Source organism: Sarcophilus harrisii, chromosome 6, assembly GCF_902635505.1.
Source record: "Sarcophilus harrisii chromosome 6, mSarHar1.11, whole genome shotgun sequence".
In the NCBI taxonomy this organism is placed as follows: Eukaryota; Metazoa; Chordata; class Mammalia; order Dasyuromorphia; family Dasyuridae; genus Sarcophilus; species Sarcophilus harrisii.
The window spans coordinates 219,109,975-219,125,450 of NC_045431.1; the positions used below are offsets into that span (position 1 = coordinate 219,109,975).

The 15,476-nt window shown below is 46.4% G+C and overlaps 1 protein-coding gene across 4 annotated transcripts in view; it reads left to right on the forward strand.

Annotated features, from left to right (window-relative positions):
* Positions 1–2,616: 2,616 nt before the first annotated feature.
* TCP11L1 (t-complex 11 like 1) overlaps positions 2,617–15,476 on the forward strand; it is a 34,192-nt gene continuing 21,332 nt past the window's right edge. The window contains exons 1-2 of one of the 4 annotated variants that reach the window (XM_031941795.1): positions 2,617–2,839; positions 12,781–12,945. In XM_031941795.1, the coding sequence (XP_031797655.1) occupies positions 12,804–12,945 (142 nt within the window). In that variant the 5' untranslated portion in view covers positions 2,617–2,839; positions 12,781–12,803. Of the gene's footprint in view, positions 2,840–3,012; positions 3,230–12,780; positions 12,946–15,476 lie in introns of those variants that run through there. The other 3 variants (XM_031941794.1, XM_031941797.1, XM_031941796.1) reach the window with 3 other exon arrangements.

Below are 15,476 nucleotides of genomic sequence, written 5' to 3' on the forward strand. Positions count from 1 at the left end.
CTGCCTAGGGAAGGAGAAGTACCAAAGTTCCCTTGTCCCCAGTGCTAAGAAGCCCACATGCTACTGGAATGTGAGAGAGACGTGGTCAGAGACAAGCACATACAAGACAGAAAATGTAGATATATAGAGACAAAATAAACACAATTTAGGAGAAATGAGAAAAGGCCTCTTGAAAGCAAGGGTGGAAAGCTTCTAGGAGAGGAAGAGCTTACCCAGTGTGCACCTCTGCCAAGATACTGGAGTAGGAAGAAGAATGCCATCTCCCAGCCCAAGGAGGCCAGCCTGGCTGGAAGATAGCCTACTATTAGCCAGGACAAGCTGGAGCCAGATTGCAAGGGGCTCCCCAGGCCAGGTGAATAATAATGTAAAAAATTAATAATAATAAAATAATCAGATACTGGCGGAGAATGGATGGCTTGAAGAGGGGAGGAGAGGAGAGGCTCAGAGATGAATTATAGTGCTATTGCAGGAGCCTGTACCAGGCTAATTTTGGTGTAAGATGGACAAGACTTGGTCACTTATTGGATATGGGGAGAAAGTGAGAATGAATAGGATAAACTTGGGTGGTGACTACCTGTGATAGAACTATGGAATTTAAGAAGAAAAAGATGGGTTCTCTTGGACATGTAGAGCTTGGGATTTCTATTGGCTATCCAAGCAAAAGGGCCTAACCAACATAGCACATCATAGCTGGAAGAAGCTTTAGACACCATCCACTATATATTCCCCTTCTTGCCCAAATGAAAGAAATGACTTGGGGCAAATTATTTCAGAATTGGGACTCAAATCTAAGTTTATTTCTCTTAAAATACCTGTAAGAGAATTTATTACCCATTTTTAACTTGCTACTCATACCACTTAGGTTTCTTCGGACTGAAAATTGTATTTTCAATTTAAATTTCAATTGAAAATACAATTCTTATTCATACTCCAGATAGTAAAGTTCTTTCTAAGAAATCTTAAACCAGAGGCAATGATGAAAACGCAACATGTTAACAGGACTTTTAAAGAATTAATTTTTTTTAACATTTTAAAGAGGCATTTAATAAAAATGCTTCTATACCTCTGCATTATGAAGATGGAAAACTCAATTATCAATCGTAGGGCATTCTTAAGATTCCAACTTTATTATAAATATAAGAACTAAAAATCTGGTAACATTTCAGAAAACACGGACATAAAAGTGACAAATTGTTTTAAAACATTAACACAAAATCTTTTTTAAAAAGATAAATCAAAGCTTTTCTCTGAACTAAAAATGAAAAAAGGAACTGAAATTAAGAGAAAACATGAAAGCTTTATCATGGCAACATCCTTTTCTTCCTGTCTAGCTATGACACATTGCATAGCAGATTTATGCCACAGGTACTATTAACTTCCTTTTATAGATATTGGAACAGCCTGATGCCCTCCAGGGACCTTCCTGTCACTATAATGCGATGAGTCCAAATTCAAAGTCCAAATTCAAAGCAGGGTTTGGCTTGTTATTCTTACCACAAGCTACCATCTTACCTCCCTGATTCGGCATAATGATAGTGCATGGCATTAAGCTCTCCTATACTTGCTGAACTTTATATTAAAATCCAACAAGGACTTTTTTTGGGTTTTGTGTTTTTTGCTTCTATTCTGTCGATCTTTATTTTTAATGGCATAAACAAGTAACTTTTTTCAAAATTATATTTTTTTAATTAACAAAAATCTGCCCTTTCCCCCCTCTCTTCTCCTCTGTCTCCAACCCAAGTGAGAAAGACACCTACGATTTGGGTGAAAGTTACAGTGACGTAAATTCAGGCTCGATGGCAAGTTCCTAACAATCAGAATTGCCCAAAAAGTGATAGGCTGTGATCAGGGCTAGTGAGCTCCCCCTTTCCGAAGGTCTCCAAGCGGAGGCGGTGGGCTTATTATACTGGGCATCCATTTGTAGCACCGAGAAAAGCATCTAGAACTTGTCTATTGAGATGGAAGTGTTGGGGAAGCAGAAATGACGGTGGGTGAATTTGAAAACCGTGGGGTAGGGGTCCCTCCCCCAGCGCGTACCTAATGAATGTAACACCGGACCAGCCGCCGCCCAGTCCTCCCCGAACGCGCTTCAGCCGCCGCCAGCAGCAGGCCAGTCCCCGGTGCCGGGGGTCCTGCGCAGTGGGGGCGGGGGAGAGTTAGGTCGCTCCTTGTAGATCCTGATTAAATCTAGGCTAAAAGAGCCAGCCCGAGCCGTCCGAAGTGTAAGAGTCACCAGCAAAGGCACCCTCCCTGGCGGAAGGAGGAGGAAGCCACGCGGCCCAGCGGGGGGCTTAGCGCTGTCCCCGCCTTAGCAGGGGCCGGGCTGAAACCGAGAAAGGTCACGGGGGCTGCGGGGCTGCCCGCCCCCAAGCCCAGAGGAAACTAATGGGGTCCTGGGCAGCTCCGGCTGAGGACCGGACGGGGCGCTCCCCTTGCCGTTTATTTCCCGGGCGCCCGGACCCGCTGTAACTGAACTTTTATTATTGTTATTGTAGCTTTTTATTCACAAGACATGCGCACGGGTAACTTTCCCCCCCTCCCCCATGGCAGGAGGACCCACACGTGCTAACTATGGTAAAGCACGTGTTTGACTGAAATTCTTAGCCGTGAAACTGGGGAGGTCGGTGTTCGGCTCCAAGCGCTTTCCAGCCCCGGGGTCAGCCGCCGCCTCTTCTCTCCCCCTCCCCCTCCCCCTCCCCCTCCCCGGGAGGCCGGAGGAAGCCTCCAGCCTCGGCTCGCGGAGGGACAGAGGAGCCCTGGGCGGGGAGGTCCTGGTCCCGGAGGCGGGGCAGCCCCCGCCCCCGATGACGTCATGCACGTGGGAGCGAGGCGAAGCGAGGTTTGTGGCATTCGTGGCCGAGGTTTTCGCTTCAGTTAGTGACTGATTTAAAGGAAGGGCAGCGGCGGCTTGGGGGCGAGAGGGCCGCCGAGGCCTTCGTCCCCAGCCGGCTAAAGAGAGAGTGGGGGGGCGGGGCTAGCGGCTTCAGGCTCCTGCGCGTGCGCGTCCCTCGTGCTTCCGTACAACAAGATGGCGGCGCCGTGCTCCCGCGCTCCCCGCCCCCGCCCCCGCCCTCCGAGGACCGCTGGGCGGCTTCCCGGCGAGAGGCGCACGGGGTCCGGCTGCTCTAGGCCCGCCCTCGGCCCGCTGCCGCCCCTGCTCCCGCTCCAGCGTCCGCCTGAGTCACGGGGGTGCTTGTTGCTGAGCCTCTGGGCCCCGGCGCGGCTCGCGGTAAGCCGAGGGTACCGGGGGTGGGGGCGGGGAGGCGCTGGCCCCGAGGCGGAGCTCGCGGCCTCCTGAGAGCATCCCCGGGCGGCAGGAGCCACCCGGACGTTTGTTTCCCCGGCTGGGACTGCGGGCCCGCGCCGGGAGGGCCTACCTCGGGGTGGGGAGCACGGGCGCTGGGGCTGCAAGACAAAGGGCGGAGCAGCCCCGCTCCCGCGGGGGCCGGAGCGGGCACCGCCGAGCGCTCTTCTGCCGCCGCGTCAGTGTGTCCCCCCCCCCCCCTTGGATGTATCCCCATTTCACAGATGGGGACAGTGAGGCCGGCAGCGTCTGTCCTGCGGGCTCTGCCCCTCCCTCCGCTCTCTCCTCGTGTTCTCCCCTGCCCCCGGGGTTCCGGCCCATCCCGCCGAGTAACTCTCCACAGAACCGACGGGGCCGAAGCGCCCCCGCCCTCAGGGCTCTCCCAATCCCCAGTCTGAGGGCGCCCCTGAGCGCGTGCGGACGTTTCAGGGGCGGCGGGCTGCGGCTCTTTGTGCTTCCTTCTCAGGGACCGGGACAGCAGGGAGGCGGGCCGAGGCATGGGAGCGAGGGCTGGGCAGGGTCACCGGCGTCGTCGCCTGCTGCGGGTCTCTGACCGAGGCGACCCCCGCTTACGGCCTGGCGAGAGAGGAGCCAGAGGGTGGCCTCTCTCCCCGAGTCAGAAAGACGGAACAATTGCGATTTACATTGGCCCCGCACCTTGCTGGTCAGCCCCTGAGGGCCAGAGGGATTTGTGCCCCTTCAGAAAGAGCTCCAGCCAGCGAAGCCCAAGGCAGCGTTCTCGGGGACCAGCGCGCACCTGCTTTTGGGCAGAGGGAAGGAAGGGAAAGAAGGAAGAAAAGAAAATAGAGAAGTTTTGTTGCCCAACTGCTCCCCAGGGGGCGGCCGCTGTCACTTCTCCCAGAGGTGGTGGTTCATTCTTTGTTCTCCTAGAGGACCGTGACGTCAGGGAGGTGATTGGGTTCCAGTGAGCCAGCTTCCCTTTCTCCTCAGAGCCCTCACCTCGTCCATTGGATGCAGACTGTATAGCGGTCAGTAGCTGGATCCAATCAGAACTTGAGGAGTCCGGATGGGGGCGGCTCCAAAGAGAGATGGGACGGAATTTGGGCCGCAACCAAATATGAAATTAAAAGTTCGCATCAGCTCGGCCGTGAGGGAGGGAATGAACGGCAAAGGGCTTCTATTAGGCATTCACCGCTTGCACATGCTGACTGGGAATACAGATAGGAAGAGCCTCTGCTGTCGGAGAGCTCGCGCTTTAATTGGAAGAATGGCCACCGAAGAGATACTGACCTCCAGGGCTGACTGAGAGTCCAGGAAATAATGAGGGCGGCAAGGTCCTGGGCGATTTGAGTATGGAGTGAAAGGAGAAGGGACAAAAGGGCTACGGGGGCGTAGAAACTGGGTAATTGCTGCAAGGAAGGGAAAGGTTTAAGGCCCGGGAAATCATTTGCTAAGAACCTCAGGCAATGATGAGCTGAAAGCTAGACACGACATTCTTCCTCGCCTTGAGTTCTATATGTTGATAATTTTGTATGGCCTGAGAATGATGTTATAAGTATCCAAGCGGCCCTTGGCAGAAAAACTGTCCCTCAGCCCTGCTCTACGGGATCTCGGGAGAAAGTAGTGGGCAGATGATAAGGAAACAGAGCGGTCCAGCAGCCCAGGCTCTGCGGGAGGAAGGAGAGGCCTGTGGTTTTCCCTATGGACGCTGGCCATTCCCAAATAGACGGGGAGGTCTGAGATGGTGAACTTTAGGGCCACAGAAACTTTTTATTGCATTAAAAAAAAAAAAAAGCTTGATGAACTTAATGACTCAGCAAGTAAAATCTGATGTACAAAATAATGAATTAAATTTTTACAAAACTCTTGACGTTTAATATAGTAGAACCAAATAAATAACAAATAGACCAAAAAAGATTTTTTTTTTGTTTAGTGTCCTTTTCTTTGCGTGTTAGAAATCCTGCTGCTTCTGATTTTATCTTATTTCTTTTCCTTTCTTCTTCTTTTTTTAAAATCTAGTTGTTAGCATATATGCAGTCCTGGGTCTCCTGCTCTCAGTTTTCATTATTTCTTTGTAGGTCTTCCCACATTTTCTTCTTTGCTTCATATTTGTCATTTTATGGTACCACGGTATTTTATTACATTAATATCTTGGGGACAAAGGAGTATGGTTCTGGACCTAGGAGTTCATTAGTGTAAACTATCTTTATTGATACAGTAACTTAAGTTATTGTAGGATTGTTGGGGTACTTTATAGGATCATATGTTTAGAACTGGAAGGTAGTAGTCCAACCCCCTCATTTTGCAGATGAGGAAACAGACTCAGGATTTTGTCCAAGGTCATACAGGTTTGTCTATGAGCATGAAATGGAAATATGTCAGAGACAGGACAACTCTCAGGTCTTCTTAATTCTAAAGCTGGCATTCTGTTCAAAACATGTTACTATTTCTCATCATTCTCATGATCTCATGAGTCTCAAATTGTTGGATGGATAATTTGTTTCAGTTATATGTGTGTGTATATATGGATGTTACAGAGAAAAGGGAGAGAGAGAAGGAGGGGCTGAGACTGTAGCTATGGGTATTATTATACAAAAAAGGGTCTTTCCCCCTCTTTCATGTTTTACAATAAAATCCCAAGAATAGAATCCATTGGGTCTAGTGCCAAAACTCTTGAGTGCATATTGCCTTCCCAAAATATTTATGCCAGTCCACCAACAATGTATATAAATGCCTGTTTCCCAACAGCCGCACCAATGTGGAGTTTTGTAAACATATGAGAGGCAGTGCTGCAGAAATAGGACTATCTGGGTTCATCTCTGAAATATACTAATTTAATTTAATTTTTTAATCTTCATGACTATAAAATGTGCACCCGAATTGCTAAAGGGAATTTCCTCATCTGAGAGTTCCCTATACCAGTGAAATTACTAGATCTATCTAGACCTTGTCTGTTTATTTTTCTTCCTCTCTCTCTTCCCTCCCTCTTCCTTTCTTCCTCTTTCCCTTTCTTTCTCTTTTTCTCTTTCTCCCCCTCTTTCTCTGTGTATATATTAGGGTGTATATATACATTTAGGGCACATTGTGTATATATGTATCCATATAGATATACAATAATTTATATTGTATACAATATCTACACAATGGTGTATTACAATATTTTGTACAGTTATCCCTACACATCAAGAGAGTTACAGGTGTGGCACTCCCATGATCTGGAAAATCCGTAAAAAATTTTGGGCCTCCCTTAATACCAGTGAAGTCTGAATTATTATGATTTTAAAAGATAAAATATTATACATATATTTTATATGTTTCTGAGTTTCTAAATCTTTCTTGTGTTGCCTACTGGCCTTCACATGTTATCTGTGACTTCTGCAAATCTCCCCAAAATTTCCATTTAATTTCTTATGCTGACTCTGCAATATACTGCACTTTGATGGGGAAAATTGAAATATGGAAGGGATAATGAATATATAGAATATTATATATGTATGATGTATATACATATAGACACATATATAACATATATGTTTACATATACATAAATACAGAAAGATATATAAAATATTTTTTAGTTACCATTTTAGTCACTGTCACATAGACAGAGTAGCTGTTGAATGCCTTCCCCTTAAAGATGATCTTTCTTCTACTCTATATGACCTGTATATCTATTTATATATGTATTGTTTCCCCATTAGAATGGAAGTCCCTCAGTTCCGGTAAAATTGTGATGGAAAGTGTCATCCACATCCAGAGAGAGAACTATGGAGACTGAATGGGGATTATAGTATTTTCATCATTTTTGTTTGTTTGCTTTTTCTTTCTCATGTTTTTTTTTTCCCTTTTTGTCTTATTTTTCTTGCACCATATGGAAATGTGTTTAAAAGAATTGCACAGATTTAGCCTATATCAGATTGCTTGCTGTCTTGAAGTAAAAGAGAGAGGGAGAAGAATTTGGAACACAAACTCTTTCAAAAATGTATGTTGATGGGTCTGTATCACAAAGAAATCTTAAAAAAGGGAAAAAGATCCACATGTGCAAAAAATATTTGTAGCAGTCCCCCTTTTTTTAGGAACAGAATTTTTTTATTAAAGCTTTTTAATTTTCAAAACACATGCATAGATAATTTTCAACATTCATCCTTGCAAAAACTTGTGTTCCAAGTTTTTTTCTTCCCTTCCCCTTCCCCCCAGATGGCAAGTATTCCAACATATGTTTTTTTTCCTTTTTGGTCTGATTTTTCTTGTGCAGCATGATAAATGTGGAAATATATTTAGAAGAAAAAAATAGATATTGAAAACTTTCTTAATTTGTATTTGGAAAAATCAAATATTATTGGGGGGGAAGGGAAAAAAGAGAAAAAAGAATAAAAGCTCCCTGAGAATAAAGACAATTTTTTTTTTTTTTTTTGCTTTTTGTTTGTATCTTCGGCTTTTAGTACAGTGCTTAGCACACAGTAATGGCTTAATAAATATTTATTGGTTGATTGACTATGAGATATCTTCATAGGTATGTGACTAGCAAAATCACAGATCCTTGAAGCCAAGATCTTAGATGAGAAGAAGAAACCTCTTTTTCTGACTGTGTAGAATAGTGCTGTCAAAGATTGCCAACGGCAATCCCTTGTCTTTTGCTGGTGGGCAGAATGCTGGGGGTTTGGAACCGGGAGCCACTAAGTGGCTCAGTCCCTTGATCTCTCACAACTGTCAAATGAGGGTTGGGCTCAAAGATCCCTTAGTCTGGGCTCTGGTTGTCTCAATCATCTGTTTTTGTTTTCTCACACCAAACAGCTCGGGAATGCCAGCCATCTTCATGTAGATGGCTGATCTTTTTATTTCAGTGACTATTTCAACATAATTGCTTTCTTTTTGTAATCCTGTGCATTTTGTTTTATGCACCCAAAAACATTTAAGAAAGGGTCCTCCGGCTTCACCAAATCGCAGTAACATTACCCAAGAGGTCCTGGGCACTAAAAAAGTTAAAGAGCACTATGGTGATGGAACCTTGACCAAAACACCACCTTCCAAGCTTGGGCGTTTCCAGTCCTGTTTAGAGTCGGGCACTGGGGGAGGGAGGAAGCATCCAAGAATCTCAGTACAGAGAGAAAGGGGGAAAGATGCAGGTCTGGGAAATTCCAGCTCCATCACCAGCCCCCCATTCCTCCAGATCTCAGACAAATATGATCTGGGCTCCTTTTCCCCCCTTCCCCCCAGCATGACTGCCAAGGAGCTTCCCCAAAGCACCGCCATACTCTTTGATCATCTTCCAGGTGGGGGGGATGAAGTCTAATTAGTGTTTATGGAGTTGCTCTTTGTTATTCCCAGACTTCAGACAGTCCAGGTGCTGATTATTTTCAGCAATGGACATCCCTGTTGAAAAATACATGGCGCCCTTTCCCCCATACAGCTCCCTCTCAGTTGTGGTTATTAACATCCCAGGAACACAAAAGACCTGGAGAAAAACCAGACTTCACAAGAACGCTTCCAAGCCCCTAGGAGCTCCTGGGACAGCAGGGCTTTTATTTGCCTTAATCTCCCAACAAGAGGGCCCTCTGAGGTCGGGCTCAGGTCTCCAAGTCCCAGCTATCCCCTATTCCCCCGATCACAGTCTCTCGCTTCACTCGGGCCCCTGCAGCCCCTTGTCCTAGAGGAGAGACTGGGATTTGTTTTTAATGTGTTTGTTTCCTGAGTATTATTATTATTAATGATAATCATCCACTAAAATAAAATGATTCCCTGTACAATCATAAGGACCAAAATAGTGTTTTTTTTCCCTAATTATGTGAAGTAATAAAATAAAGTGATATCCTTCTTGCCTCCATGGCTGACATTTTTTCATTCTGTAGTTTCCCCCTTGGATTTCATTGTTGCTCACTAATGAGGACGCCGTTTTTACATGGTAGTCAGTGTGTGGATGATGGTCATTGATCTTCTGCCTGTCCTCTGCCCGACTGAGGCCTGATGGCCACCTCAGAGACCTCTTGGTTTAGTCTCCCCATTTTACAGGTGAAGGAACTGAGGTCCAGGCAGAGCAGCTCAGGGAGAAGGTGGCCAAAATGGTAATGCAGGCTTCTGACTCTAAATTCACCTCCCTGGCTGGTGCCCCTCACCCATCTTCTTATGTCTCTTTGAGTCTCTCTTTTCTTTGAACATGGGAGCATTTATCCAAGGCATTCCTTGTAAAGACTTGCCAGAACTGGGGTTTACTGCCATTCGGCAAACATTTCTCCAGTCCCACTAAGGAGGAAGGGCAGCCCTGCCCCCTTGAAGCTCACAGTCTAAGGGGCATTGGAACCAGCACTCCAGTCACTGGGATTAGAAACCGTGAGGAGGCGAGGGCAGCCAGACAGATTGCTTTCAGGGTGGCGGGCCTGCTCTTCGGAAAGATTTCCAGGGCTTGCTCTTGCTCTGCAGGACTTGGTCGGCGTGCCCACCAGCTCCCTGCTTTGTGTCCATCTATGCAGATCACTCACAGATCCGCTTGCTTGGCCCCAGTCTCTCCTCCAACTTCCAGGCTCTCGTCTTCCACTGTTAGATATCCTGAACTGGACGTCCCGCAGCCATCCTAAACCTGACATGGCCAAAACTGAGCTTGTTCCCCCCCAACCCTCCCCTCTTCCTAACTTCCCCATTATTGTCAAGGGTCCCATCAAGCTCCCTCTCGCCCCCCACCATAGCCCATCCGCTGTCAAGATTCCTTTGTACGCTTCTCTCTTCTGACATTTCCATCCTCGCATAGAGCAGCCGCCCATCCTCCATTCACCTGCCAAAGTGGTTCTCTTTGAGCACAAGTCTGATCATGTTCCTCTCCCCCCATTCAACTCCAGTGGCTCCTTATTATCTCTAATAAAGGGCTTTCAGATCCTCTCTTTAGCTTTTAAAGCCCTTCAGAGACCAGCCTCTTCCTCCCTTTCCTGTCTCCTTACACCTTACTGCCTTTCCTGTTTTCTGTGATCCAGTGATGTGGCCCCGACCCAAGCCTCTTACTCAAAACATCTCCCCCTCCCAGCTTCTCTGGCTCCCTTCAGGTCCCGGCCAAGGCCCAGCTTCTTCTACAAGGAGTCTCCATCTCCAGCCCTGCCCAGAGACCCTCCCCTCCATTGTGTGTGTGTGTGTTGTTTCCCCACCAGACTGAGAGAAAGGACTGGGTTATTTACCTTTCTTTTTATCCCCAGTGTCTGGCACATAGTAGGTGCTTAAAGAGCGCTAGTGGGTTGACTGATTGACTGGCTTCATGGAGGAGGCAGCATCTCAGTTTGGTCTTCCAGAAAATGATTTCAGTAAGAACTCTGCCCAGGTTCTGGCTCAGCCCTCTATACGTATGATCTCATTAAAATCTCTGCCATTGACTGGGGTCATGGGATTCTAGAGCCCAGCACCTCACAAGAGACAGAGGTAAATGGGAAGTAATTCCAGGTATGAGTGATGGTGCGGACAAAGGCACCAAGGTGGGAGAAGGCAGGGCCAGAGAAATGGGACTGGAAATGATTGGGCTGGAACAGAGACTGTGTGGAGGAATCATATGAGGCAGGGCCAGAGGATAAGGGCCCAGGGGCCAGAGCACAGCATCTGGAATCAAGAAGACTTGAATTCAAATCCCGCCTCAGACACTTCCTAGCTGTGTAAACCTGAGCAAGTCAGCCTCTGTCTGCCTCAGTATCCTTATCTGCACAATGGGGACATAACAGCACCTACCTCCCAGCATTGTTGTAATGTAAATTAATAGAGGGTGTCCCAGAAATCTTTGTGCCGACTTTTGGGATGCTTTGTATTAATTCATTTATTTGACCCTTAGAACGTTGGGGATACCCTATATAATAAAAAAGGCACTTTACAAACCTTCAAATTCCTTCCCCCCCTTACTTCAATGATATTTTTTTATTTTGTAAAGATAGTTTTCAACATTCATTTTTGTAAGATTTTGAGTTCCAAATTTAGCTCTCTCCCCTTCCCTGCCCCTTCCCCAAGACAGCAAGTCTTGCTGATTTAAACCTTGAAACTCTTTATAAGTATCAGGAGTTGTGATGGAAGTTGGAACTACAGCATGGGAGGCCTTGAGCGTCAGCAGTAGAGACTTCATTTGGTACAGAGTTGGCCAATGCATCAAGGATTTGAGGAGGGAACTGACCTTATTAGAGCCAGGCTTTAGGAAGATTTCTTATTTGTCTCAGCTTAGAATATCTACAGCTAGAAAGAGACTGGGGGTGTTCTAGGGCCCAGCTTCTTAAATTATGGATCTAGTCACTGAACCGGCCACAGAATGGTGATTGATTATCAGTAAATGTTTGATTTGTACAGCTGTTTTATACACCTATACCCGAGGCCACATAAACATTTCTCAGGCAAAAAGGGGTCTTGAGTAGAAAAAGCTTAAGAAGCCCTGCTCTAGGTGAGAAAGGACAAGGAAGGGCCTGCCCTGGGTGGTCCTACGCCTACTTAAATCTGCAGGGGAATGATGAGCCAGCTTAGTTCTTCCACTTGCTAAGGCCATTTATTTGACTTGCCCAAGTTTTTTTTTTTTTTTCATAATTATAACTTTTTATTGACAGAACCCATGCCAGGGTAATTTTTTACAACATTATCCCTTGCACTCACTTCTGTTCCAACTTTTTCCCTCCATCCCTCCGCCCCCTCCCCCAGACGGCAAGCAGTCATGTTAAATATGTCACAGTATATCCTAGATACAATACATATGTGCAGAACCGAATAGTTCTCTTATTGCACAAGAAGAATTGGATTCAGAAGGTAAAAATAACCTGGGAAGAATCATTTCCCAGTGTTCTTTGGGTGTAGCTGCTTCTGTCCATCACTGATCAATTGAAACTGAGTTAGATCTTCTCTTTGTTGAAGAAATCCACTTCCATCAGAATACATCTTCATACAGTATCGTTGTTGACGTATATAATGATCTCCTGGTTCTGCTCATTTCACTTAGCATCGCTTCATGTAAGTCTCTCCAAGCCTCTCTGTATTCATCCTGCTGGCCATTTCTTACAGAATAATAATATTCCATAACATTCATATACCACAATTTATTCAGCCATTCTCCAATTGATAGACATCCATTCAGTTTCCAGTTTCTGGCCACTACAAAAAGGGCTGCCACAAACATTTTGGCACATACAGGTCCCTTTACCTTCTTTAAAATCTCTTTGGAATATAAGCCCAGTAGAAACACTGCTGGATCAAAGGGGATGCACAGTTTGATAACTTTTTGTTGCCCAAGTGTTAATATGCAGTTGTGGACAGTGTTGGGATCCAAACTAGGGTCCTTTGGCTCCAACTTCTGCCCTTCTGGAAGTTCTTATTCTTTGGGGGTGACTCAGGGCATCCCAGCCCGGGGCCTTTTAGAACATCTGCTCACACAGAAGCCCCCGCTGTTTATGGGGAACATCAGGCAGCAGCCTCGTTTTACCTTACAGGAAACTGAAGCTTGGAGCGGGAAGGGACTGACCCTGAGTCCCAGGAACAGAACAGTGACTCCTTTCTTACGGTCATTTCCCCTTTCCTAGGAAATCGGATAAACCCACTGAGGATGTCCGAGAACCACGACGATAAGCCTCACCCAAGCGATTCAGAGCAAGTCCTAGAAGATGGTGTAGAGGGGACTGACGAGTCCGTCCGGAAGCGAATCCGGCAGAGCACTCCCAGCCCTCAGAGACTGCCCAGACCACAGTGTAAGTGCCTGGGAGCCCCCAGTGTCTCATCACCAGACCGAGGGGCAGCCCCCACCCCTCTGGGGAGCCAGCCCCCACGCTGCATATGATTTAAGGGTGCACAGGTGGCCAGTAATTAACATTGAAGAAAAGCATCTTGTCCAGCAGGACTTGGCCCTTTGCCTCAGCAGGGCGAGACCCACCGGGTTTCGCTTACATAGGAAATGAATATTTTAGTGATCAGGTGGGCCTTCCTTCTGTGTCTTCCCGGGCAGTGCCGCTTCTCTGGGTGCCATTAGAACTGGACAAAAATGATAACTTACATTTATATGCTTCTGTGCCTCCCCCGCCCCTCCAATTGTTATCCCATGGCCTTTTATTTTTAAAACATTGAAGCACAGGGTCATAGATTTAGAGCTGCAGAGTTTCTCAAGCCATCAACCCCTTCATGTTACAGAGGAGGACACTGAGATCCGAAGTAGTTAAACTCTGTGGCTTGATACCAAGCTTTAAAGGTAGGGTTTGGGCCCAGATCCTTTGACTCCAAAGCCAAGACTTTCCCTGCTGGACCTCATTACCTTCTAATGTACTTAATCATATTCTAATGCATACTTTGATTATTTAGTGTCTTTGTGGGTTTTTTGTTTGGTTTTTTTATATCAGTCATGTCTTCATGTACTTTTTCATTTGCTTCTATTGAACTCTCTGCTTTGATAAATAAGAAATTTAACAAAATCAACACCTAACAGCCTGTCTAGCAGTTAGTGCCCATTATTCTCTACCAGTACTGAGAAGACAATTGGCATTTATTTAGTACCTTAAATACATTATTAGTTCAGTGCAACTCCTGCTTATAAGTGATGCTGTTGCCATTTTTTGGTTAGACAAACTGAGACTTGGAGGTTAACTGCCTTGCCTGTGGTTATATAACAAATAGGCATCAGAGGTGGGATTTGAACTCAAGTTTCTCCTGGCACCAAGTCGAATGCTCTACTTTATTTTTTTTTTAACTTTTTACATAGTGCTTTCCATGTATCATCTCCCTTCATTCTCACAGCAACCCTTTCAAGGAAGAACCTTGAGTATAGTTCTCCCCATTTTACAGAAGAGAAAACTAGATGTATAAATGTGCCTTTCTCATTGAGCTAAAAAGGGGATTGAGAGGCCTGACTTTTTTGTTTCCCTCTAGGGCTGAACAGGTGAAAATGGATGTTGGTTTGTGCATGTTTGAATTTAGTGCATGCTCACCCCAGCGCCCGAGGGCTCGGTTCCCATGAGTTTGAAAGGACTTTGAATCCCCAGAGTTATGCTGAGAATGGGCAGATCAAAGGGTGGTTTCCATGTGACCCCTAGAAGCTGCCCCAACCTGCAGTTTTTGGTGGGTTTTTTGCAGGCTGCTAAAACAATTGGCAAATGTTCCAAAATGAAGGTGGTTTGGGGCATTTTTCGGAGTGCTGTCATAGTTTAGGAATGTCAGAGCGATGATATCTCTCTAAAGTGGGGTAGCTGGAGAGCTGGAATAAGTACAAACATTTCCGGCTCTTGTGACACTCTTATGAACTGTTCAGAATGCTTCCCAGGTAATTATTTCACTCTTCCTTCAGGCAGCCCTTAGGTGAATAGAGGAGGGCCCGCCTATAATGTGGTTCATCTTTGAATTAATGAAGGTATTCACTCTTTCCTCATTCCTTATTATGACTGATGCTCGTGTGTCCCCAGGGCACCTGGAGACCAGCTTTGGATTCATCTCTTTATCCATTTCATCCCCCAGGAGAAGGAAAGCCTCTCTGAGGGCAGGGGCCATTTTTTGGTGGCCTTTGTAGGCTCCGGAGCTGGTATGGGGCTTGTTGGAACCAAAATGGGCTGCTCCGATGTAGGCCTGGTTCTCCTGCGGATCAGAGAGCATGGCACTGGACATCCCTGTCCTTTTCTAGTCTGCTCACCCTGGGATGGAGGCTCAGTCGGAGCATCTAGCCTGGAGAAGGCTGGGGGGGGGAGGGCGGGAGGCTCTGCATGACTTACTTGGGGTGCTGGGTGAAAGCAGAGTCAGACTAACTCCCCCAGGAGGTAAAATGAAGAAGAAGATGCAGAGACAGGGTCTCTCCTGACATCAAGAAATCCCCACTAAAAATGAGAACTTTTCATAGGTAGATGGGGGCAGCCTCTGGAAGAAACAGCTTCCCTTTCTCCCAGTAGTTGTTGAGCAAAGGTCGGGGGCCGCCGTGTTTGGCTTGGGGTGCTGCGACCACAGAGATCCCTCCATTTCTGTGAGTCTGTGATAATTGATTGGTGACTGCAAGCTTTCATTAAAGTGGAATGCTTTTATGGGTGACTGACGTCATCCTTTGGTCTGTTGCTGGCTGCCCCTGGCCCTGCCAGGGGATTCAGACTCCCTTCATCTGTTCCCTTTTCTCTTTGTGGGATAGCCCGCCGTGTGTGTCTGGGGCTTCGAGCTGAAAGGATGCTTTGTTATGCCATAGTTCTCTTTTAATTATCTTGTTTCCCTAAATTATCCTGACTCAGTTTCCCTAAATTGTCCTACCTTGGTTTCC